This window comes from Equus quagga, chromosome 6 (genome assembly GCF_021613505.1).
Source record: "Equus quagga isolate Etosha38 chromosome 6, UCLA_HA_Equagga_1.0, whole genome shotgun sequence".
Lineage (NCBI taxonomy): Eukaryota > Metazoa > Chordata > Mammalia > Perissodactyla > Equidae > Equus > Equus quagga.
This window is the reverse complement of record NC_060272.1, coordinates 110,137,303-110,161,782: the sequence shown is the minus strand read 5'-3', so window position 1 is coordinate 110,161,782 and position 24,480 is coordinate 110,137,303. Positions and strand designations below refer to the sequence as shown.

The window sequence follows — 24,480 nt, the reverse complement described above, 5'->3', positions numbered from 1 at the left end:
TATATAATTGTTGTGAGATTATGAGTAGTTTTTATGCTTTTAATGTTTTATCCAAATTAGAAGTATTTTAGGAGTGTATAAACAAAATCATCATTATAATATAGGCATTTGTATCAGCTAAGAGCAATTTTTATTATACATCTCCTTTTTTTAAAAAAAAGTCTTCTTATAAATTGATGTCGTGGAAAATATTTGGTTCAGCAACTTATGATGGTCAATTGCAATATACCAGCCTTGTATGTGTCCAGCACCAGGGTCCCAACAAACTGTTCCCCATCTGTTTATGACACCTAATAAAGAGCAGTCAACCATGGTGATATTACCATACAAGATCAGTGAAGTCACACATAAGTGTCTACCCATGTTGTTTTTAAAATTGAACAAACAGGTGGTTATTTGTCATTGATGGGCAAGTCACTCCATATCCTTAATTTGCCTTCAGTCTCAATCACTGGACTGTGGAAGATTTAACGATGCGTCCATTTTCTTTTCCCTCTGAACTAATCTTATTTTTGTCTGTCTATTTTTGTGCAGAGGTTACTACATAATCATTGTGCCTTTGAAGAAATCTCGTGGGAAATTTATCAAGCCATGGGAGAGTCCAGATGAAATGGAATTAGATGAGGTAACTATGTCTTTGTTGGCTGTGTCTTTCATTAGTTGTTTAATTTATTAAACATCCTCCTCCTCTCTATGGAGACCCTTCAGCATCTAATCCAGGTGCTGACTTCTGCATGACTGGCTGGTCAGTTGTCTGGTCGGATGGTTTAGTGCTCTGGGCCTGTTAACCGTTAGGGATCCGAACAAAGAGCCTTTTGCTTTAATTAAAAGACATTAAGCTGCAATAAAGCTTACAACTTGTCGAATCTTTGTTGGCTTTAATATTTTGCCTCTTGCTCCTTGTGAAACATGATGCAGAGATGTAGAAGATGAAGTGAATTGTCAGCAAAAACTTAATCACCCTTGTTATGAATTCCAAGATTCACTTCATTAGTGCAGTGGTAGCTGAGGCTGTTACAATACTAAATTGCTATTTACACCAAAGTTCAACATTTGACCTGCTATGTGTTCTTGACCAGTTTCTCACAGAATTATGTTGACTAGCACATGTTTGCCTTATTCTGTACTCTGTAGGATTTCATAATCAAAAAAGGCATTTAACTGTAGGGGCAAACAAACCAAATCGCAGAATTTTGAGCCAAGCAAGAAATGTAGAGCAAATACTAAAGAGTATGATTTTAATTTCCAAAATCTTCAACAATAGTAGGTAAATTTTAATTGATACTCTTTTTGCAAATGTTCATTTTATTTTTTCAGAGTTAATACATAGTATGAAGAACAAGACCTAATTAATACATACTTCTATTTAGATGAGAAAGCTATAATCAGAAGTGCTAAGCCAGATCCCCAGAGGGCCACAGCAAGTTAATGGCTGGGGGTTCATATTCTGAAATACAGGAGAGATGTTCTATTTTAACATGATGCTGGTTTGAATCAGTTCAGAAGGCAAATAAAAGGGCCCCCATTTGGGGGAATATGAGATCTTAAATCATTGGGTTTATTTACAATGTAGGCCACATCTTATAGCCCTCCCTGCTATTTCTAGGTACTTTGTCTACCACAAATTAGTGCAAACAGAGCAAGGAAAAGCAGAAATTCCCCGACTGCATTACAGGGAAGTGATGTTTATTTCATAGATGTCTGTATTAAGGAGTCTGTGATCTGACAGATAAGGGCCGTTAGCTTCTTTTGTCAGACATATGTCATCTCTAGATGTATGGTTCATCATCACCCACTTCATTTATCTGAGTTAAATTTGATCAAGTTCAAAAGAGCAGATGAGTTCAAGGTTAGGACTGTGCTTTTGTGTCACTGTTTAGTGATTAGGTGAGCTTTGGAGGGGTTGTAAAATGAGACACCATTCCAATAAAGCTGTCAAGTAATTTGTGTTATAAATTCTTTTTCTATTGATGATAAAGGAACAAAATCATTTTTCTATGACATTAGAGGAATAGTAATCCTTCATCTGAATATGCAAAATGATCAGCTGGTCTTTTGTAAATGTTTTGAAGCAAAGCATGCTTTTACTTGCAACTGACTAATCGGTTAATCCTGAGATATTCTTTATTAGTTTAATCAGTTCTCAGCTGAACTACAGAATTCAGTTGGAATTGGATTTAAAATGCAAAGGCAACTTGCAGAATCTGTATCTTTCTACCTATTATAATAAAAAGGTTTCAAGGAATTAAGATCCAAGCCAAAAATGACATCAAATACTTTTAAATAATAAGCTTTCCTTAGAAGTAGAGCCATTTGGTAGTAAGTAATAAGAACTGATTCTCTTTTACAGCCAGGTTTTAACCTCCAAAACGCACAGCAATGCTAATGGATTAAAGTATAGAGCTATATGACATTGAGCTTTCTTGCAATTAAATTCTGTGGGTCTATGCTGCTGATTCTCATAACAAAGGGTCATTTTAATCATCCCACAAGTTGTGGTGCATTAATCTGTATAATAGTTTGATAAAGAACATTTATTAATGCAAAATTTTTGGGTCAGGATGGGTTGTTTCCCACTTTTCTTACTGATATAATTGAGACCACATTGTAGAATTAATGGTGGAAGAAATAAGATATGCATTGACTGGAAAATGAAAATTATTTCTGATAAAAAACTAAAGCCCTTGATCTATCTTCTGGAATTACCTCCAATACATCTTGTAACTATTGTGGAGGGGAACAAATGAAAGTAGGCTATGGCCTTGCTTTATGCTTACTCATCCAGTTTCTGATCCCTACAGACAGGTTTTTTTCTCCTACCATGGATAATAAAAGCATTGTGGTAATTTTATCTATAGCTTGGTACTGCTGGGTTTGACAAAGCAGTGTTCCTCTCTTAAGTGTATTTGACCAAGTGATTTTTTAGAAAGGCCTATAATTCAAATCGTTGAAACCATATCATCGAATAGAATGGTGGCCTAAGGGGATTTCCACATGCATGCCTCACATCTAGGTCCATAAAAAATAGAAAGAGGCTTTCTAAACAGTCACTCTCAATATTGTCTTCTGAGCTCATTTATCCTTTGAGATAATCTCCACCTAATAAATTCATAGACTAGAACGCCTGTTGTCAAGGTCAGACTGAGCAGAGCAGTGATAGTCAAAATGAATTTTGGACAGAATGACTCCTGAAAGGTTAGTTATATTTAATTCAGGGTAGGTCTTGTAATATATCATAAGCTTTTCATCACATTGTACTTCAAAGGCTTTCTGTAAAATAATCTGGTCATTTGTGTTGTAACTTCAACATAACTGGCTAACTTCAGTGTCATCTGAGCACACTTGACTCATTTAAAATATAACACAGGAAGTGTCCCACGGACATTAGAGCAATCTACAGGAGCTTAGTTGGTGTTCCTGGTTTGACCTTAATGAGTAGCTGCCTTGGATCTAAGAAGCACCAAAAACTCAAATATTTTATTCTAAAGTACTTCCTCTAAGTCTTCTAAAAAAACCCTAACAAAAGGTACTCATGCGGATGACACTGATATGAATGAATTATGACAGTTGCCTACGTCTGAAATATGAATAAAATCAAGGTAAGGTTTGATCACTGAAGGAGAAGAAGGGACATAGTCACATAAACAACTGATGGTAAATGTTTCTGATTAACCAACTTCAAAAGGCTCTTCAGCTCATCTGCAATGCATTTGTCCTTCTCAGAGTAAGGGTCCATCATTTGCTGGCTATCAACAATAACCTTTGTAATGACTTTTCAAGTGTAATATTAAATATTTGGCACCGGAATTGTTTTAAATAACATGTTAAAAGAATACAGGAAAAGGAAATCTAAGTACACATTCATCTGTGTTGATGAAAGCAGATGCACTAAAATTGTATGTCTAAGTATAGACTGAGTGAAAGCAGTTTAGATTATCAATTTAGCTTAGATGTTGCATTATGTTTCCTTGATATTGTGCAATCATTAAGTAAACAAAAATATGGTTGAAAAAAATCTATGTGTAATTTTATTTCACCAGTTTAGTCCAATTATATATTGTCACTTTCTATCATACCTCAGTTTCCCCATTTATAGAGTGGGGATAATAGTAACCTACTTTATAGGGTTATTGTAAGGAGAAAATGAACTAGGATGTGTTTAGATGCCCGAGAACAGTGCCTGGCACATAGTAAGTGCTTAATAAATATTAGCTATTATTGTCATTATCATCATTATTATCAGTAAACCTAAATTTGGCAACAGTGTTGGAAGACAGTACTACATTTCTGGCCTTGTTTATTAACACCCAATTGATGTATAAGTGATCAGCCCACCTGAATTTATTATCAGATGTTCCAAATTTGCTAAACAGGCAATAACCAGCCTACTGTGGTTTTCATAAATGAATTTACATTTCATGTAATTTTAAGTGCATCAATAAACTCAAATTTCACAGAAAATTTTAGAACATTATAAATTAAATATTGTTCAAAAATAATGTGGACACAGGTGATCTATATAACCAAAAGAGTACACTTTTAGGTTACAACGTTGGCCAGCTGAGAATATTGACAAATCTGTGTAGAGGAGACTGAAGTATACTGTCAGGTTCCTAACATAAGCATTTGGTGTTTACCTGTATACAACCTGCAGCCATTATCATCACAGAAGTCTGTCCTGGATTGTATCAGGGTCTTGTTTTACTAAGTAGATACCACTACTTTGGTTTTTACTGTATTATTTCCATTTCTAAGAACAAGAGTAGATTTTGCCAGAATGTTTCCATAAGTGCCTTAATTATATTTACCAACCTGAAGACAGATTTCATTCCATGTTCTAGTTTGCCCTCAGATACATATTCTTTTCTATACAGACATTAAAACAAATAAAATCAAAATTCTTTCCAAAAAACCAGCAAAGTTGCCCCTCATATCGAAAGGCATCCCAGACTGTTATGAGTTTCTTTTTCCCTGTTAATCCCTTTGAAATACCAATATTTAATGGGAGTAGACAAAGCTAACTTCAACATCATTTTGAAGCCATTTGTCATAAAATACTATTAACATGATTTTCTCCTAAGAAAGGGTGAATGCAAAAGAATAGAGAATCAAAACATAATTTCTACTTTTTTCTTTTAGAAATACAAGTGTATGTTTGTTTTCTTCGGGGCAATATTAAAATTAATTTTTATCGACCCTGCCTAGATCACCTGGCAAGATAATTCAACCTCTCCAGAGAACTATCAGCTCCAGAAAAAGTTGATGCCATGATAAATGTGAGGAATCATATCCCAAATGGTTCTCAAGGAGCCAAGTCAAGCCAGAAATTATTAAATGAGTGACAATGTCTATTAAATACGTCAACTAAAACTTGGTCATCGGATTCCATTTCTGCAGATTTGAGGGAATTTGCATCATGTAAATTATCTCATTACTGAAAATAATCTGAAATGGTGCTGACTTCTCCAAAAAGTTGGTCATATTTGGAGATTTAGAAGGCTTTATCTGATGTTACTACTTGTTTGACAAATAACAATAATAGAGCCTGCATGACAGGTTTCTATGAATCAAGCTGACTTTTTTCCTTAGACAAGTTATAATGCACTCTTGCCCTTTGAGAGATTTCATTTGGGTAGACAATGATATGAGCTACCAGTAAAGGATTCATAGCCCTGTGTGTATAGCCTGGGCCTTGCAATAGCAGTCCAGTGTCTTACCTTAACAGCAAGACAAGCATTTGAAAGATACAGAAAACTGAGATTTAGTGATGCTCACATGCTCCATGAAATGTGGACAAATTGTATTTGGGTTGTTTCCAGTCCTGGCTTAATTTCTTCCATTAAACCGTAGTTAAGTTGGGTTACTGTTGTTTACATTTCTTTCTCTTTTTCCCTTAAGCTGCTTAAAGAGATATCTAGGAAACGCAGAAGTATCCGTTATGGGAGAGAAGTTGAATTAAAGCCATATATTGCTGCTCACTTTGATGTTCTTCCCACTGAGTTCACCCTGGGGGATGATAAACATTATGGTGGATTTACAAACAAGCAACTCCAAAGTGGTCAAGAATATGTCTTCTTTGTGTTGGCTGTGATGGAACACGCAGAGTCTGTAAGTTAATTGTGATGGCATCTATTTCCTATGGTGTTCTTACACATTTTCCCCAGAATATGGTTGTTTCTGGATGTGTAGGTACATCCATCTTGATTATTTGTCATGAGCTGTCACTAACTTAAACATAAGAACAGGCTGCCTACTCTTTGAACATTGCTGAGTAATTTGCTTGAGATTTCATTACATACAAGGCTGCATCTCTAATGTCAGGGAATTTAGGTGGACTTCTAGTATATGAAGTGCCAAATTGATTTGATGTTGTTCCTGAGACCTTTCAGTGTGACACACTTATTGATAGAAGGGTGACAGCCATCAATGTTCACAGTCTCTTTCCTCATCCTTTTAAAATGGCTGTTCTCCAAAAAAAAAAAAAGTCTTTCATAATACCTAATAGACATCAGCCTGTGTGATTTACAATAGGAACTAACAAGCCCTGGGTTTAAATAAAGTATACTTCCAGGTATTTGAAAGCATTGATTGGAGGTGATTGTACTTTATTCTCCTATAACTGCCGGTGAGCCCACAATGCGCTCTACCCAGATTCATGGGGAAGTTCTGTCTAGGAAAAGGCGAGCACAGCCAGCTTCTTTAATTATAGCAATTTACCAGTGACTTTATCAGTGAAAAGCCAAGAAAGTTAGAAAATAACTCAATAGAACAGAGAATTCCTAAGGTACTCTAAATAATGAGTTGTCTTCTTTTATGTAATTCATCTTGCTCTTATGTCGTTTTATGCTTCAGTTGCTTTGAATGTTAAGAAAAAAAAAGAGAGAGAAATTGTAGATGGGAATGGGGTGGATTTTGAAGTGGCAGTTCACGTTAACATTTAATATACGTGTTCTAAACTCTGTCTTTCTAATAGGGGCCTAAAACTGACAAGCATGCCAACTAAGTTGAGCCATCACTTCCCGTATATAAGAAGCCTGAGGTGTATCAAAGATTTCTCCACATCAGGAGTTAGCACGTACAGTAGGGCTTCTCTTCAAATGACTGAAGGAATTCCCCTGTGGAAAATCAAAACACAAAGGCAGCCTTTCTGCCTGGTTTACCTTTGTGCACAGAATGTCATTTGAAAACAAAGTGACGGGCTTCCTGGAATTTTAATGCACGGATATGCTTTCTCTATCTAGTTGAGGTTTTAGACAGAACATCAAAGGAATGGAATGTTGGAACTGATGTTTTTTCTTTTTTAAAATGACTTTTAGATATTTGAAAGTAATTTTCTTTAAATAGCTCTAGAACATTTCAGAAAGAACATTCAGACCATTGAGGTAGATCAGAGAATCCAGCAAGGAAGAGAAATCTCATCAGATCATGCAGCCTGTTTGTGGCACTGTCAGAGACTGGTTTCTAATGTCTCCCAGACATTTCTAGTAGTGTTTAAATGCCTCGTCGTTGATGAAGAGTCTGCCCCTTCCCTTAGTATGTCATCTCACTATTTCATTAATTATATAATTAGAGGGGCCAGTCCCGTGGCTGAGTGGTTAAGTTCACACGCTCCGCTTCCCGAGGCCTAGAGTTTCCCTGATTCGGATCCTGGGCGTGGACATGGCACTGCTCATCAGGCACGTTGAGGTGGTATCCCATGTGCCACAACTAGAAGGACGTACAACTAAAAACACACAACTATGTGCTGGGGGAGTTGGGGGGAAATAAGCAGGAAAAAAAGAAGAAGAAGATTGGCAACAGTTGTTAGCTCAGGTGCCAATCTTTAAAAAAAAAAATTATATAATTAGAAATTTTTTCCAAATATTTTATCTGAATTGCCCTTTTCTTTACCATCTTTCTCAATATTATTCTCAAAGTTAACAGCATGCCTTTTGTATTTCATGTACGTTTTCAGGCCAGCGTTTACTTTTTGTAGAAGAGACTTGTAGCTAACTAGTATAATGTTAGCAGTGATACAGTCCTTTTGTAAGCCTCAAATTTTCATGAGTGATTGTTAATAAAGCACCTAACCACTCCAAGGGTGGATTTATAATTTGCATACAGAAAATATGTCCCCTCTCCAAAGCCACAAGCTTTTTCCCCAATCCATTGCCTCATATTAAGAATATAAGAGGACAGGTTTAAAATGACCAAAGGTTTGATCTTTTCTGTTACCCGCAAAGACTGAACAAATTCTACTTTTCACGAGGCTGGTATCATTTTATGGTTTTGTTTTCTTCTCATTTTCACATGTCTCTGTTTGCTGATTTGGGTTGGAAATCTACATGCTTTAGGAAAACCTCTCCTTAGATTTCCATCTTGGCTGACCAAGATTATTATCTCAAAGGCTCTTGGGAAAGAATTTCATGTCAGAGAATTTTGCTTACTTTTGACCAGAAAATAACTTGAGTGTGACCTACAAAATGGAGAGGGAAAAGTATAAACCAAAACAAACAATTATATAAAGAATCACATTTCTTGGATATTTAGTGTCTTTGCCAAGTCCTTTGTGTAAATCCTTACACTATACATATCTTTTTTTGTTTGTTTAGCTGCTTCTGAGAAGATTGGAAATATACTGAGTTTTTCTCTTCTTTTGATGCATTAGGAAGCCTGAAAGTCTAGTCAGTCTCTTTCCTGGGCACAGTGAAGAAAATGGAAATAAGAATAGTATATAAGCATTTAGTGGGGCATGTGTTCTCCAGAGTGACTGCTGAGCTTGCTGTACTTAAATTCAGAATACATGCCCCTAAACTAAAATTTTTTAAATGCAAAGTAAAAAATTAGATATTTCTACTGATCATGGGAAAATGAGAAACTCCCTCATGTCTTGATAATCTCAGCCATTTTAAAAAGATGGGCATTTTATTTTATTCAAGAGATTTTCTGGGAACTCACTAAGTGCAAAGTTCTGTACTAGCTGCTGTATGCATACAAACACAAATAATATATAAATCTTTACCTTCTAGGAGTTTATAGTTTTATTAAAGAAAATAAAGAATATGCACAAATAAAAAGACAAAATAGAGTTTGGCAAATGCCATTAAAAAAGGAATAAGACTACTTAAAAATTTTAAATTATTTTTACATACATTTTGTATGTAATGACTGATTATTTCTAGTTAAGGAGACGTAGCTTCAATGGAGGCAGTATTTAGATGGAGCCTTGGAGATTAGTTGATTTCAGGAGCTAAATGTTGTGCAACTTGTGAGAGAGTTAAAGAGAGAATAGAGTATTTGGAGAGTGGTAGCAAGAAGTTCACTGGGATGGAATAAGTTGTACATAGTAAGAAAGTTTAAACAAAATTGTGGAGACCCTTAGGAACCATGCTGACATGTCTGGGTTTTATTTAGGAATCACCAGAGGGGCTCCTGAAGGTTTTATAGCTGCAGTTTAGGATAATAACTCTAGTAGCATTGGAGACTGTTAGAAGAAGGAAGACTCTTGATATGGTTTGGATGAGTATGAATGAAGTCCCAAAGAAAAGTGGTAGCCATGAGACTAGAAAGAGGGTGGATGGACCTGAGGATCATTTATAAGATAAAATCAGTAGTTTCTCATTCTAAATGTTGAAAGAATGAGAAAAGTTGACAAATCAGAAGGAGGGTATTTCTGGGAAGCAGAGACATAGCACATGCAATTCTTAAGTTGAGGATACATGTATTAATCTCTAGAAACAATTGGAAGTGAAGGTCTGGGACTTAGCAGAGTTTCTGAGTTGAAGAACATTAATGAGGAGATAATCTGTATTGAGGTTAGAAGTTAAAGCTGGGGATGACCTTGCCAGATAAGGGTGAAAAAAATAGCAAAGAACAGAAGTTAAGAATGCTGCACAAAGGATGGATTCCAAGGCAGTTAACTCAACAGGACATGATCAGTTGGAAAGATTAGGAAGGAACCAGTTGAGTACGGAATTAGAGTCAGAAGAGGGAATTTTAAAGAAGATTTGATCAACTGTGGCAAATCTGGAAAAGACGTCTGGAAGGGTAAGAACTGAATAAAGACATTTAGATTTGGGAAACGAGAGAACAGGATCATTGGTGGTGCTGGAGTGAGAAGACAATGAGGAGTGAGTTGTAGGACAGGCAGGGCAGCCTGTGTATGTGGACTGGTCTCTGTTGAAAAAGGAAAAGACAGGACTTTATTAGGGGGTAGAGTCAAGAGAATCCTTTTCTGAGATAGTCTAAGACAGAATAAAATAGGATATTACAAGAACAAAATTCTTAGATATTCAGTCCGTTCCTTCACCAAGTAACTATATATTTTTCCCAACTTTATGGAGGAATAATTGCCAAATATAACTGTATGTACTTAAAATTCAGAACATAATGATTATGTATATATGTATACACACACACACACATACATACACATTATGGAATGATTAACAAGGTCAAGATAATGCACATCCATCACCTCACATAGTTAACTATTTTTTTGTTGTGTGTATGGTGAGAGGATCTAAGATCTACTCTCAGCAACTTTCAAGTATACAATACCATATTACTAACTATAGTCACCACAGTGTACATTAGTTCCTCAAAACTCATTCTTCTTATAACTGAAGGTTTGTGCTCTTTGACTAACATCTCCCCATTTCTCTCTCCCTCCAGCCCCTGGCAACCACCATTCTATTCTCCATTTCTATGAAATAGATTGGTTTTGTTTTAGATTCTAGACATAAGTGATACCATTACAGTATATGTCTTTGTCTGGCTTATTTCACTTAGTGTAATGCTCTCAGGTTCATCCATGAAATGGCAGGATTTCTTTCTTTTTTATGGCTGAATAATATTTCATTATGTGCGTGTATATTATGTATATATATCTCTCTCTCACATTTTTTAATCCACTCTTCTGTCAAAGGACACTTAAGTTGTTTCGTGTCTTAGAAATTGTAAATAACGCTGCATTGAACACAGGTGTACAGATCTCTTCCAGATAGTGATTTAATTTCCTTTGAATGTATACCCAGGAGTGGGTTTGCAGCATCATATGGTAGTTGTATTTTTAATGTTTTAGGGAACTGACATACTGTTTTCATAATGGCTGTACCAATTCACATACCCACCAACAGTCTACAAGGGTTCCCTATTCTCTGTATCAATTATTTATTGGGAACAATCATATCAACCTCTGAGCAGTAACTGTAATAAAATTAAATGGGAGCTGCTAAATCCTTTTAAGTTATAAAACGTCCATGTTCTAGAAAGCCGTATCATCAATTTCATAGATCTTGCATCTATAATTAAACATTGGACTTCTCTTTTGAAGTTGTAGACTTTGTCATTGTTTGGCCTCCATTTTGTAACTAATGTACAGCACCAAGGACTACTTACATAATTTAACATTTAATTAAATACTGACAGTTTGCTCTATAAATGTTTACTTTTTTAATTTGGTCTCCTTAGCTGGATAATAACATCTTGAGGGCTGGAAGTATAATGTTTCTGTTGATTTTCACATGGTATGTAGCACATTGTTACAATGTAAATGCTCATTGGACATTTTGTGATTGGTTAATTATTGGTACTTTATATTTCATAAGAGCATTTTATATACCACATATAGATCCCAATGAAAACATATCTATGGAGTAATTTTTGCCATCAAAAATGATTTTATTATAAAATAATTCACTCCATAAGGAAATTTAGATTGCAAAACGTCTTTCCTTATTCCTTTCTTCCTTCTTTCGTTCCTTTTCCTCCTCCTCCCCTCTCCTTTCTTCCCGTCTCATTCTTTTTTACTAACATTGTTTCACATATCATCAAATCCACTGTGTCCTGAATCTTTGCTTCTTCTAATGCTAAAGATACTTTCTAGAAAGTCATTATTTTATAACTAACATAGTCTCTGTTTTTCCTTAGAAGATGTATGCAACCAGCCCCTACTCTGACCCCGTTGTGTCGATGGATCTGGATCCACAGCCAATTACGGATGAAGAGGAAGGCTTGATCTGGGTTGTAGGTCCTGTCCTTGCAGTGGTCTTTATCATCTGCATTGTCATAGCTATTCTTCTTTATAAAAGGTAGGTTTGCCCAATATTTCTATTGCAACCTTGGGGGCAGCCTTAGTTTTGAAGACTTTATCACCCTTCTGTGGTCATTATGTGGTTGATCTTAGTAAAAATACTTCCATGCAACCCCAATAATCATTGGGAAAATGTTTCCATTAGAGTTAGAACAAAATGTAAAGACTGTGCTACTTAAAATCTCATTCAGTGTGTGTATAGACTTTGTTGCCCAGCGTACATGGACTCTAGCCTACATCTTCTGAGCTACTTTATGCAGTATGAGCACTCTGCATGACACTTGAGACATTAGTATATTCACAAGCAGATAACTCCATGTAAGCTTGCATTTGATTATTTTAGATGATTAATTAATCCATGTCAACATAGTTTTTGAAAGGCTATTGCAAATTTGCACATTTGTGTCCCTTTCATAAGTCTAATGTGCACATGTGCCGAGATTTTTTTCCTGTAGCTATTTCTCAAAACTTAGCAAAGGTAGCTAAAAATTGAAGATTAAAGAAGGAAAGAAGAGAAAGAGAATTAACTTTTTCCTTTCCCACTTTGCTTCTAACCCTTATTCTACATCTTCAGTAGTGAATTCTCATTTATGTCCAAGAAGGGATGCAAGGTACCATTTTCCTTTTAAAAAAGTATAAGCTCGGTCTTAATACTCCCAAATATAAATCTGACCTAAAAGGCTTTGACTATAATTAGGATGCAAATTATCCACATTTACCCCATGCTTTCTGATCTTCCACTCTTTTTCAATTCTATTTTTGCCTCCATTATAAATAAGCAAATTTTTCCCCCTAGGTCACTGCTCAGTCAAGTGGATAGAGGACATTAGTAATTCTTCCCCTAAATCCTTTCTGATTTAAAAAATAAAATTATATTATTATAAGTATTGAAATTATAAAAATTGTCATATATAATACAGTCTCTTAAACATTTAGAATGACTAAATTCTGAATTATCTCCCTTTATGTCAGTTTTTCTTTTCTTCCAAACCAAATTCTATTTTTATGAAACTTTAAATCTGTGTTCCCCTTTTCCTTTATAGTGTGTCATCTTTCAGAATGCTACTATGAAGATGATCTCTTCCCTCTACTGTAAAATAGCTTCTTTCTCTCTTTTCCCTGCCCTCTAGCTCCCCTTCTAACCTTGACCTTCAAAATCAGATGAGAATGTCTTCATTTGATTCTTGCTTACATGCTTAAGCTGATAATCTTATTTCCGTTGTTTCTTTTTCCTACCCATAAAGCTCCCTTCATTGGATTTACCTTAATTATTTCTACCTGTATTTGTTTGTTAAGTATGTTCTTCTTCTTATGTTCCTGGAATATCCCTTTTTTCATAAATTCTACTCTTGACTCAAAAAAATATCCTTTGAGATACATCTCCTTTGAAAAATTTTTTCTTATGAGGCTATGTCCACATTAATCTAGTGTGAGAAGAGAGTTGAGGAAAAAAAGGGAAAATTAAAGAAGTTCATACTCATAACCCATTAAATTACCTATCCTGTCTTAGAGTTAGAGAGAATGAAAGAAATATCCATTATTTTTTTTTTTTCTGATCACTGCCTTCGCAAATATCCTTGTCATAGAATAGCTGGAAAAGCAGGTGATTGAAGGCCAAAATCTCTTAGTTGATGGTTTCAATCTTCCCATCCCAATGTGTGTTTTATCAGCGTGTATGTTAAGGACCCCACTGTATTTGAGCACCTCTCTCCTGTGTAAGAGGTAAGGGCAGGGAGCACGAGGCACCCAATGCCCCAAAACAATAACAGATCCTGTGTGAGTCCAAGCAGGAGCCACTACCCTTTGCTGTTCGTGTGCTGCACTTACTACCAGAAAAGAAATGACAATAAAAAAGCAAAAGCAGTATTATAATTGTTTTCTCTGAAATGTTTATTCAGGTGATCACATCACATCAGATTGTGGGAGTCAGATCAGAAATCAGATGCTTGCTGACAGTTGCATTTCTAAACCATGTCACATGACGTTTTGTGATTATTCAAAATGGACAAAATGATTGCCTTGTTTTTTTAAGTTGTGTTTCATTTGGATGTATCTGGCTATCATTAACTCATGCCACTTAAGAGAGATATGCATGGCATTTGTGAATCAGTTACATAAATGTGAATAAATAGGTTTATAAACCTTGATAATTTTTAAAAGATTTGTTTTTCTTTCTTTATCTGTATGTGCTTGAGAAAAATCAACTCAGTTATAATTTTTCCTAATCCTGCAAAAAGAAGTATCATATTTAAAGGCGTTATGACTCTATTAAAATAGAGTCACATTTTAGTGTGTGCATATGTAAGCATCGTCTAATGCAATTGTTGGAAGATGCACACATCCTCGAATGCTAAGTATATTTAGCTAACCATCTGAAGGCCCATGAAGCATTTCAGAAATAGAAATGCTTGCTTCAGCAGTAAAGAACATTCCTGACTTGAAATTCAAGTAGACCCAACAATGTCCTTGTTGATTATCATGAGGCAGTTCAAGACGAAATCTTCTGTAGGCAATGAATAGTATCTTTTATGGCTTAGATTCTGAGCAAAGTTAATTATATAATAAATACTTCATCTCTCGTTTTAGATGTCTTTCAATTTATACATAGGTCATTGATAATGGCTCAGAATTGAATGTATCATTATTATTATTATTATTAAAGTGTCTCACTTCCTGTATGCAAATAGTATTTTGAGCAAGGAATGAGTATAAAATATTGTTGACTCATATTATGTTGATAATCCTGTTTATCATATACACCTGCTTACACTTCTACTTGCCTTATGAGTAGGTCTGTAGCTATGGATAGTTTGTCCATACAAAGAAGGATATTTCATCCAGCCATCTGAGGAGATTTTGAGACTTATTCCTGTTAATTATATTAATGTGGAAATAGCATACTCTTCTACCTGGCATTCTATTCATTTGACTTTGTTTTTAATCTACTAATTTGTAAACCTATAATACATTGATAATCAATGACAAAACATTATCACTGAAGCTTTATAAGGGCCCTAAAATACCTTCTGAACCATCAGAAAATTAAAATATGTTGAGTATGTCAAGTTATCTTGCAATATGATTTTATTTTTGAAATTTTGTTCTCTATATGTGATATATACAGTGATTTCAAAATGTAAACTACAAAGATAAGATGGTGGGAAGGTTTAGAAAAACACACTGAATTAGGATTCAGGAAACCTGAGTTCAAGTCTCAGCTCGGTGACTAGCTGGCCATATGGGGTAGAAATCATGCCAACACTCTGGGCCTCGATTTCCTCATTTATGAAATAATTAAATGTATTTATAAAATAAGTAAATTTATAGATAAAAAGTTATCTAGATAATTGAACCTTTTTAATAATAATGTTCTCTGATCTAAGAACATCGAAAACCAAGTAATAGAATTAGTACTATATTATCTCTGCCTCCAGTGTGTGTGTGTGCTTTTTAAATATGACTCCAGGTTGCCCTTCATTCATCTGCCCCCTACACACACAAAAAGTCCATGAAGCAATTGAATGCTCTTAGATATTCATCTGCCCTATGCATCTGTTACATACGGAAGGCTTTTCAATCATCCTAGAACTCCCCAGGAATTGTTTATATAGAAAATATTTTACAATAAAATATTAACCTGATTCTATGGAAAAGCATTTCAGGATAGATGAGAAGTGTTTATTATGTACTCTAGAGAAAAAGAAAATATGGATTAGGAGTTTGGAAAGATCTAAGGCATGGTCTATGCAAAATTTTCATGTTTGAATAGTAATAGTCTAACCTGAATGGTTACTGTAGAGAGAATAAATTTTCATCCCCACTCCAAGATGTTTATGTGTGAGGCCATGAAGTAGATGTGACTAAAATAGAGACTTCAGCTTTTCGAGCTTCAGATCCAACATTGGCTGTCTGTGGGCTTTGCCTCTTTAGTCTTCTCTTTTTACATCAACCCAATATATATTTCCAAGCTGTCATCAAAGAAAGAAATACAGTACAGAATATTTTGAGATGCTTTGAAGAAACATGCTGCCATGCCCAACCACATTGAGCAATGCCAGTTGATTCTGCCTTCTGGCCTTTGAGTAGGTCCCTCCCTAAGCCTGGAATGTCTTTCCTCCCACTCCATGGCCACTCCTCTTGGCCTAGCTAACTCTATAACTCATCCTTTAGAAGTAAGCTAGATGCCACCTACTATATTAAAAGCCTTCCTGGGTGCCTCCTCCTTGTCCTCTCTTTTCTACCACTTCAGGCTTCCTTAGGGTCCCATTTTCTATGCTCTTACAGCATTTTCTACTTATCTATGCTGTAGAACCTACCGCATCACTGTAATTGTCCATTCTCTTGGCTTTCTGCCCCCACTAAACTGGAGGTCAAGGACTGTGCCTTATTGTGTATCCCTTGTGCCAAGTGGAGTGCATGACATAGAGAGATATTGAATAATCAAATTTATACAAGCCAAATAGTGTTAAACAAACTCAGTTTCCTCCACCACTCAGTATCACCATCTTGGCTGGCAAAAGCTGTAATAAAACCCTCAGCCTATAATTTAAATATACCAGTTCCAAAAACCTTCAAACTTAGATATTTGCACCACATATGTACCCGTGTGTGTGGTGAGGCTGACATTTCTGTGGAAGAGGAAGTGAATCACACTACCTATACATTTGTTCATCTGAATACTCAACAGCTTTTTAATATACAAAACTGATTATTCACTAAGTGGTTCTCTTCCATCCAGAGGAATAGATTTTCCCACAACAGATTCCCTGATGATCTCATTGATTTAAAAAATGAGCAAGTTAGGGACAGAGATGTAGGATTTTTTAAAACCTGGCACACCAAGTAAAACACTTTAAAATTAAGAATAAGAAGAATTAGCCAGTGTGTTTGATATCATTTTCATTCTTCACTTTGTATGTGTATGTTTGTACAATTTAAGTGTGGATTTTGTATTTTTGCAAAGAGATGGACTCATGTATCTTAAAGCCAGATATTTTAGCAACCTGGGTATATATTTCATTAGCATTAATACCTTTATTTTTGTAATTGACAACTCACTAAATACTACTTTGCAATTCATCTCAATATGAAGATTGTTTAGGTTAATTCTTTTCAGGTAAAGGTTCTACTCTCTGCATAAAGAACATGGTTACTTAAACAATCCACATATTCTCACAGGTGAAAGTGTCTCTGAGCATGAGTTAGATATGTTCCCAGGCAGCAGCTCCTCTTTGACTAGGAAAATATCTGTCATGTCAATGGCTGGTAATAAAATACTTTTCCGGATTAGCCTAGCTATATAGATGGGTCATGCACTGTAGATTTATAATAATGAGTATTACTTTTCCACAACTGAAAATGTATTTAATCTTTTATTGGAAAAAAGATTTATGATCACCTTACTTGTCAAAAGGTGTTTGAAGAAATCATTTCTGCCACTTTATTACCTCATGGCGTATTATACAGTTGTGCCAATTTTTGTGCAGTTCAGTGCAATTTGCAGGTATTTTATATCATTAAAGGAATAACATACCTCTTGACTGAGGACTCTATTTTCAATGAACAAATTTCTTATATGGAATAGTGTTGTATTCCCGTTGAGCGCATTAGTAGTTTTCTCATGACAGGTTTTGTAAAAATCTAATTATATCTCTACCATCAAATACTTCCTGGGATATAATTAGTTGTGGCAATATTTTGTAGCTTGATGGATAAAAGTGAATGTGACATTCACACACACACGCAAATGCTTTGTTTAGTGATGTACACTCATGTCCTTTGTTTATGTCATGGTTAAAGGCCTTTAAATATTTTGATTCCCTGTCATTTCCTAATGTGTGTCTGCTTGTGAGCACTGTTAAATCTTGGTTGTCATGGTTACTCTTGATACCATTGGCCAACTAACATTTAGCCTTTCTTTTTCTTTTTTTTGCTGCATTAAAATGGAGCAGTAAACCTGACAGGTGAGGAATAGAAAACAAACCCCTTTAACGCTGAGTAAGCAAAAAATAGCATATGGGTAGACTTTGGAGGTATTGAGGGGGTGAGGGTGGAGGTTAAATATAAAAGATGACACCTGGCAAGTGAAAGATGGATAAAGCCTTCATGTATAAAATAATTTTTATATTAAAATAATTCTGGGGGTAATAATAAAATAATTTGTCTATATAAAAAGATAAAAAAGATTACTTTTATTTAAAGATAAATTTGGAAGGTAGTAAAACCAGTCTCTGAGTTGTGTTTGTAATCAAGGTTAAATGAGCATTTGTATGTGTTAATGTGTCTGCAGAACAGAAATGTGAAGTGTCCCATAAACTGTTCTGTTTTTGTTTTGTTTTGTTCTTAGTAAAGACCAGTTTTCAAGTTTGATCTCAGGTCACCTCTCAATAGAGGAATACTAGCACTTTCACACCCTGTAAATATTGATGGCAGTGACTTAGTGAAAACTGTTATCTAATTACAAATTATTTTCCATGTCATCTAGCTTTGAATAACAATAGTAATAACAACAACAACAATAATAATAATCATAATAGCTATACTGTGTGATTATTGACTGATTGGTCCAACCTTACGTTCTAGCTAACTCATACCTATATGTATATATATAAAATCTGTATATCTGTTTCTATATTGATAGATAGATTTAAATTCTTCATAAAAATTAAACTAACTTAAGGATCTCAATGCTCATCTAACCTACGTTCCTCCCAGTGTTGCACTCCAGTGGTTCTCAGTGAGTGGTCCCTGGATCAGTAGCAGTAGCATCAGCATCACCTGGGAACTTGATAGGAATACAAATTCTCAGACTCTCTTCCCCATCCCAGACCTACTGAATCAGAAACTAAGCGTTGGTCCAGCAACCTGTAGTTTAACAAGGCCTCGCAGGTGTTTCTGATGCACCTCAAAGTTTGAGGCATGTTATTTTCTGCTGTGTTATTTTCCCTAAAATTACTGAACACTGGTCAGGATGCTATACTACACTTTCACTGATAGAAAGCTTACCACCTCTATAAGGGTTCTTTTTCTTTTTGTAAGTAAATATCACTAGTTGTCATTAATTGAGCTGAAAAACACATGCAAAATAGTTTTTTCTTTTTTAACGGAAAGACAAAACACTTTGAACCAACTTAATATACTCAAAGATCGTCCTTCCCATTATAACACAATTCCACATTTCACAACTTCATCACTGCCTTCTTGTTCTATTAAGATTGAGAGAGTTGGGCCAAAACCTTGATATCATCTTCTAACCCTCCTCCTCTATTTTATAAGTGAAGACGTTGAGAGGGTTTGTAGTTGACTTCCCCAAGGAGATATACACCAGTAGTGGCAGAGTTGGGGTTACATTCTTAATGATGTCAAAATTGTGAAGTGTTTGAACTGATTCCTCTGAATAATCATAGTAGAGATTTCAAGTAAATATATTTTCTTCTGAAAGCCTGTACTCCTATGTCTGAGTATCTTTGTTCCAAGTGAATAGATAAGATCGTCCACTCAATCTCTCTTTGTTCTTGCTTCCCACGTCACCCCTACATGAGAGCCAGGAGAGAGTAAGCGAAAATAAAACACCCCTTAGACCACAGAGTGTCCTTTTTGTTGTACGTTATTCACATTCCAAACAAACACATTTTATACAGTTTCTGCTGTCTCTGAAATGCCATGTCATCTTTTATTTCCTTTTCACCCATATAACTCCTGTACACGATAGATACTTCTCATTATGAGGAATAAATTACACTAGGGCTTTATAATCTTAATTAAAAAAAACAAAATAGCAAGGTAAAATTCTGGATATGTTTCTAGTCACTGTTCTTCACTACTTTCTAGTTGAAAATAAGAATAACAAGACCTCTAAAAACTTACCAGGAAAAATGTTATTACTTACATTCATGTTGGGCCTGATTTAGACCATTATATGCCATTGAATACTTTACAACAGTATAAATTCTATTTTTTAAAGCTTTTACCATTGTTACTGATGATGACCAAACTCTTCATCTTTCAAACATTTCTTAGAAATCTTTTCTGTTAGAAAAAAAATTTTTTGCACATTTATGTTTAAAAATAATGTGATAAGAGTGTGGGCAGCCAGAATTATCCATGTTGTGATCATCAAAACTAAACTAAGCAAAAAAAAATTAACCAGCTGGTTTTCCTAGCTGACTAGGATTTTTTGAGTCTGAGATCATGGAAGTCATTTTGTTTGAAGAGATAAAGTGAGGGAGAAGTTAGTTATTAAAAGTGAGGACACTCCTACTTATTACAAGTATGAATTGTAATTTTAGTCCCATGCTCTGGGTTTTCTGAGACTCATCTGGGCAACAAGATGTGATTTTCAACTTTTCTGGCACCAGAGAAACTCACTAAATTCCTTTAGAGAGTATTCTTTTCTGTCCTTTTGTCTCAGTGTTACTCAGTCTGGCCTCAGTGGAAGAGAAGATAAGGAGGATGTTCCGCAATAGCTATAAGAGTGAAATAGTTTCCTTGCCCAGATATTTCTCTGTCTGGTTTCCATGATCCTATAGGAATGATGGTGGAGCTACTTTTAGAAGGGATAAAAATCCAGATTTTAGTCATTGGGTCTGCCTCATCATCAAAGAAAAACATCCATGCCATCTTTTGTGAAAAGACCAAAACTTAAGAAGGGGCACTGGGATTATTTGGAGTGAGAAGACCAACCCTATGACCCTATGTTTGTTACATGTGGGATTGATCGACTAACTGCACTCAGTGGCATTTCAATAACCCATTTAGACTCTGTGTCTTCAGTGGTAAAATGAATCTCCGGGTTTTGAGGCAAATACCCATAGTAGAAACACAGTGACATTTTCTACTCTGAAAATGGTCATCATGTCCTTCTTTAACATCGTCTTCCAAGCCTCTCTTTCTCTTCTTTCTCATATCTTTCTCACTAGCTCTCCATCTCTTCCTCTTCTTTCCTTCTCATTTTCCACTCCATGCAACTGGAGCTGCTAGTACCTTTGGCACATCTCAAATTCACTGCTCACCTCTGATTGGTGCTATAGCTTGGCAGTACATTGTGTCTAAAGACTGTACCTGACACCTTTAGGTAGAAAAAGGACATCTTGAGACAGGTTAATCCAAGGTTCTGAGAGACCAATGTGTCTAATAGGATTCACCCAAGAAAATTCGTTCTATCTACATATTTTGCTGAAGGCATTGCACTTGAGTAAGTCAAGTGTACTTTTCCTTTGCATTTATCTTCCCTTCATCTGCTGGTTAGTTTTAATTTATACACATGGGCAGAGATGGAAAGAAAGGCTATTTCACAATAGCCCTCTGGCTAACCATGGAATGACCTGGGTGGCACTGAATGAGAGCTCATTGCCACAGCAACACTAATGAGTTGTCCCATGGTCCTATCAAAAAGAGAAAGAGAGAGTTCCTAAACACTTCACCGCATCCCCTTCCCCAAATAAGAATGGCTTTGCTTTGAGCAGGAGGGAGGTGCTAGGATTGTGACTCCAGCCTGGAGATTGCTGGAAGCAGTATTTGGAATAAAGCACTATTTGAAAAAGTCTTCCATTTGTTAAGTGAGTTTTTAATCTAAGGCAACCTGAAAGAAAATAGCTAAGTACCACTCTGTGATTATTTGGGTTTGAAAAAAATGAATTAAGAAATCTTAGGGGAAAATTTGATATTTCTTGCATAGACATTTGTTAAAACTTACATTGTGACACTTTAAACGTGGGTATTTAGTAAAACTAGTAGGTAGCAATTAAAGCAAAGGTAAAATGAATAGTGTGAAGAATTGCTTATAACAAGGCACTGCTAATGGTTCATGTGCCTTAAAGAGCATCAGGAGAGTGGGACTATCCACAAGGTGAAATTTTTCTCTGATCTTTCTATGATTGACTTTCATTAACAAAGTGTTAATCACAGTTAGCTTAACACTATAAGCAGCCAACACTATTTTTCTTTAGAATTTGAAAGAGAAAAGAGATGTTGACTTTATGTGGTCCCAATTCTCCTTCTGGGTATTAGGCTAACTTGTAATCTTAAAAATGCACTTACTGGGGCCACCCTGGTGGCGCGCTGGTTAAGTTCACTCATTCCACTTCAGGGGCCTGGGATTCACAGGTTTGGATACAGGCACAGACCTACACGCTGCTCAGCAAGCCATGCTGTGGCTGCATCCCACTTACAAAAAATAAAGGAAGACTGGCACAGATGTTAGCTCAGGGACAATCTTCCTTAAGCAAAAGGAGGAAGATTGGCAACAGATGTTGACTCAGGGCCAATCTTCCTCACCAAAAAAAAGAAAAGAAAAGAAAAAGAACTGCACTTACTGCTTACTGTATTTATCTGCCATATGGGAAAATCCAATGCAGCTCAGCTTTGTAGCCACCAGTTACATATTCTTAGAAAGAGGAAAGAGTGGCAGATTTAGTGGTTCAGCTTGAAGCCCTAGTTTTCAAGCTTTTCTCTGTGGTAACAACAATCTTAGTATTGGCTACTAAGGGTAGGGTTACTCTATCCTCTTCCTCACAAATAGAACTAATGGATAAGGGACAATAGCTGAACAAGGATCTGAGCATATCTTCCCATCATCGCCTTAACGCCTAAAGGCAGAGTCACTGAATTATTTAACTCTAGGGCTTATGGAGGACTTTGAGATCATCTCCTTAAACAACAGTTTTAGACCTGAGGAAACACTGTAGGTCAAGAGAGGAGAGAACCTGAACAAGATCACAAAGCTAGCCCTTCAGAAAGTTTCCAAACTGAAAGCTGGGGCGCTTGGGCATGATGCCCTGCTTTTTAAATCTGTTTCAACTGGTTTTTTGTTTTATTCTTAAGTTTTTATTTTCTCCCTATAGGAAGAGGGCAGAGTCCGACTCTAGAAAGAGCAGCATACCGAACAGTAAGGAGGTCCCTTCACACCACCCAACAGACCCAGTAGAACTGAGGCGTCTTAATTTTCAAACACCAGGTAAGAGGCCTGACTCATCTTGTCCATAATAAGTCTTTCCTGGAAGTTTTATAGCCAATTGCTATTGCCTCGAGAGATGAATATGTCACTTTATTTCAACAATTTTGTGCGTCCTCCTCTTTTGTTTTAATATTATAGAGACTCACCCAAACATAAGTCTTGAAAGAAAATTAAATTCTTTGTGCAAATCTGAGCTGGGTGGAGAGGAGAAAAAATTGTTATTCGCCTTCAAATTTTGGAAAAAGTATAGCGTTATAAGAATATCTTCCATTTTTATGGGCTTAACACAGTGTATTATTTTCAGTGAAACCTATCTAGAAAGAATTCTGTTTCTCATGAAGTGAATGGGTGGATGGATGCATGCATGCATGGATGAATGTTACATCATTCATCCCATTGGGAAAGAATATATTTATTTTATATTTTCCTATTAATTTGTGTTTTTGTTACTCTGAAAGAAAGGAGGGAGGGAAGAAGGGATGGCCAGAAGGAGGAAGGAAAGGAAAGAAACAAAATAAGGCAAAAATTTATATCTCTAATATTCCCTATACTAAATCTCACTGACCAATTTAAGTTTCTTACTGGGAGACACATAAAGTGACTGATGATAAGAAAAATATGCTTGTTTCTTAAAATAAAGAACATTAAGTGCTTCAACAGAGGAAAAATATTATTCCTGCTGAGGGGCATTTTGTACAGTATTGTTAAATCAAGCCTAGTTGTATTTTACTTCCTTTTAAGTAAATCTTGTTTATATGAAATGAATGGCAAGTAACGAATGGTAAAGAGAGCTAAAAACATAAAACTGAGTGGCACTATCTTAATACCTAATGATAATGAACAAAGCAAAGAGCCGATCTAAGAAATTGCTTGATTAAAATTTGGTTGTAGTATTATACTACCAATTGTTGGGAAGTTCTCTGTGAAGTGGATATTCTGACTCTCAGTATGATACACTACAGATTTATTAAACTACACACTTTCAGTGAGTTGCTTTGAATTGAAAATACACAGTTTATTGTCTTTAGCATATTTTCTCTTTTATATGGAGTTATGTCATAGTAAGTAGTAACTATTCAGTTAAAGAAATGTCTGGCATTTTTAGCAGCTTTACAGATCATCATAAATATGCTTTGCTTTTTTAAATTCTATCTCAGATAAGGTTAGACTTTTTAAAAATTGTTTTTTAAAAAGTAAAGTGATACCCTCATCAGCATAAAAGGTGGAAGAAAATGTTCACGTAGCCAAAATTTCCTGTAAGTGTGTTTTTAAAAGCCTGATAAATGTGGACTATGAACATGTGCATGATGATTGAATAAACCAGGATTAGTGTGGTCCCTTGGATGCCCCTGTTGAGTCACCCCCCAGGTACTCCATTAAGGCAACTTGACATGAATTGAGTAGTAAAGCTTCTCAGTTCAGCACTTTTTGCAAGAGTAGTACACTGACTTTT

The 24,480-nt window shown here is 35.6% G+C and overlaps 1 protein-coding gene across 1 annotated transcript in view; it reads left to right on the top strand.

Moving 5' to 3' along the window:
* Nucleotides 1–24,480, top strand: part of PTPRD (protein tyrosine phosphatase receptor type D) — a 297,200-nt gene that overhangs the window by 160,463 nt on the left and 112,257 nt on the right. Inside the window, exons 17-20 of the mRNA XM_046663898.1 lie at nt 535–625; nt 5,899–6,108; nt 11,911–12,071; nt 22,915–23,027. Of these exons, the coding sequence (XP_046519854.1) occupies nt 535–625; nt 5,899–6,108; nt 11,911–12,071; nt 22,915–23,027 (575 nt within the window). The remainder of the gene's footprint in view (nt 1–534; nt 626–5,898; nt 6,109–11,910; nt 12,072–22,914; nt 23,028–24,480) is intronic.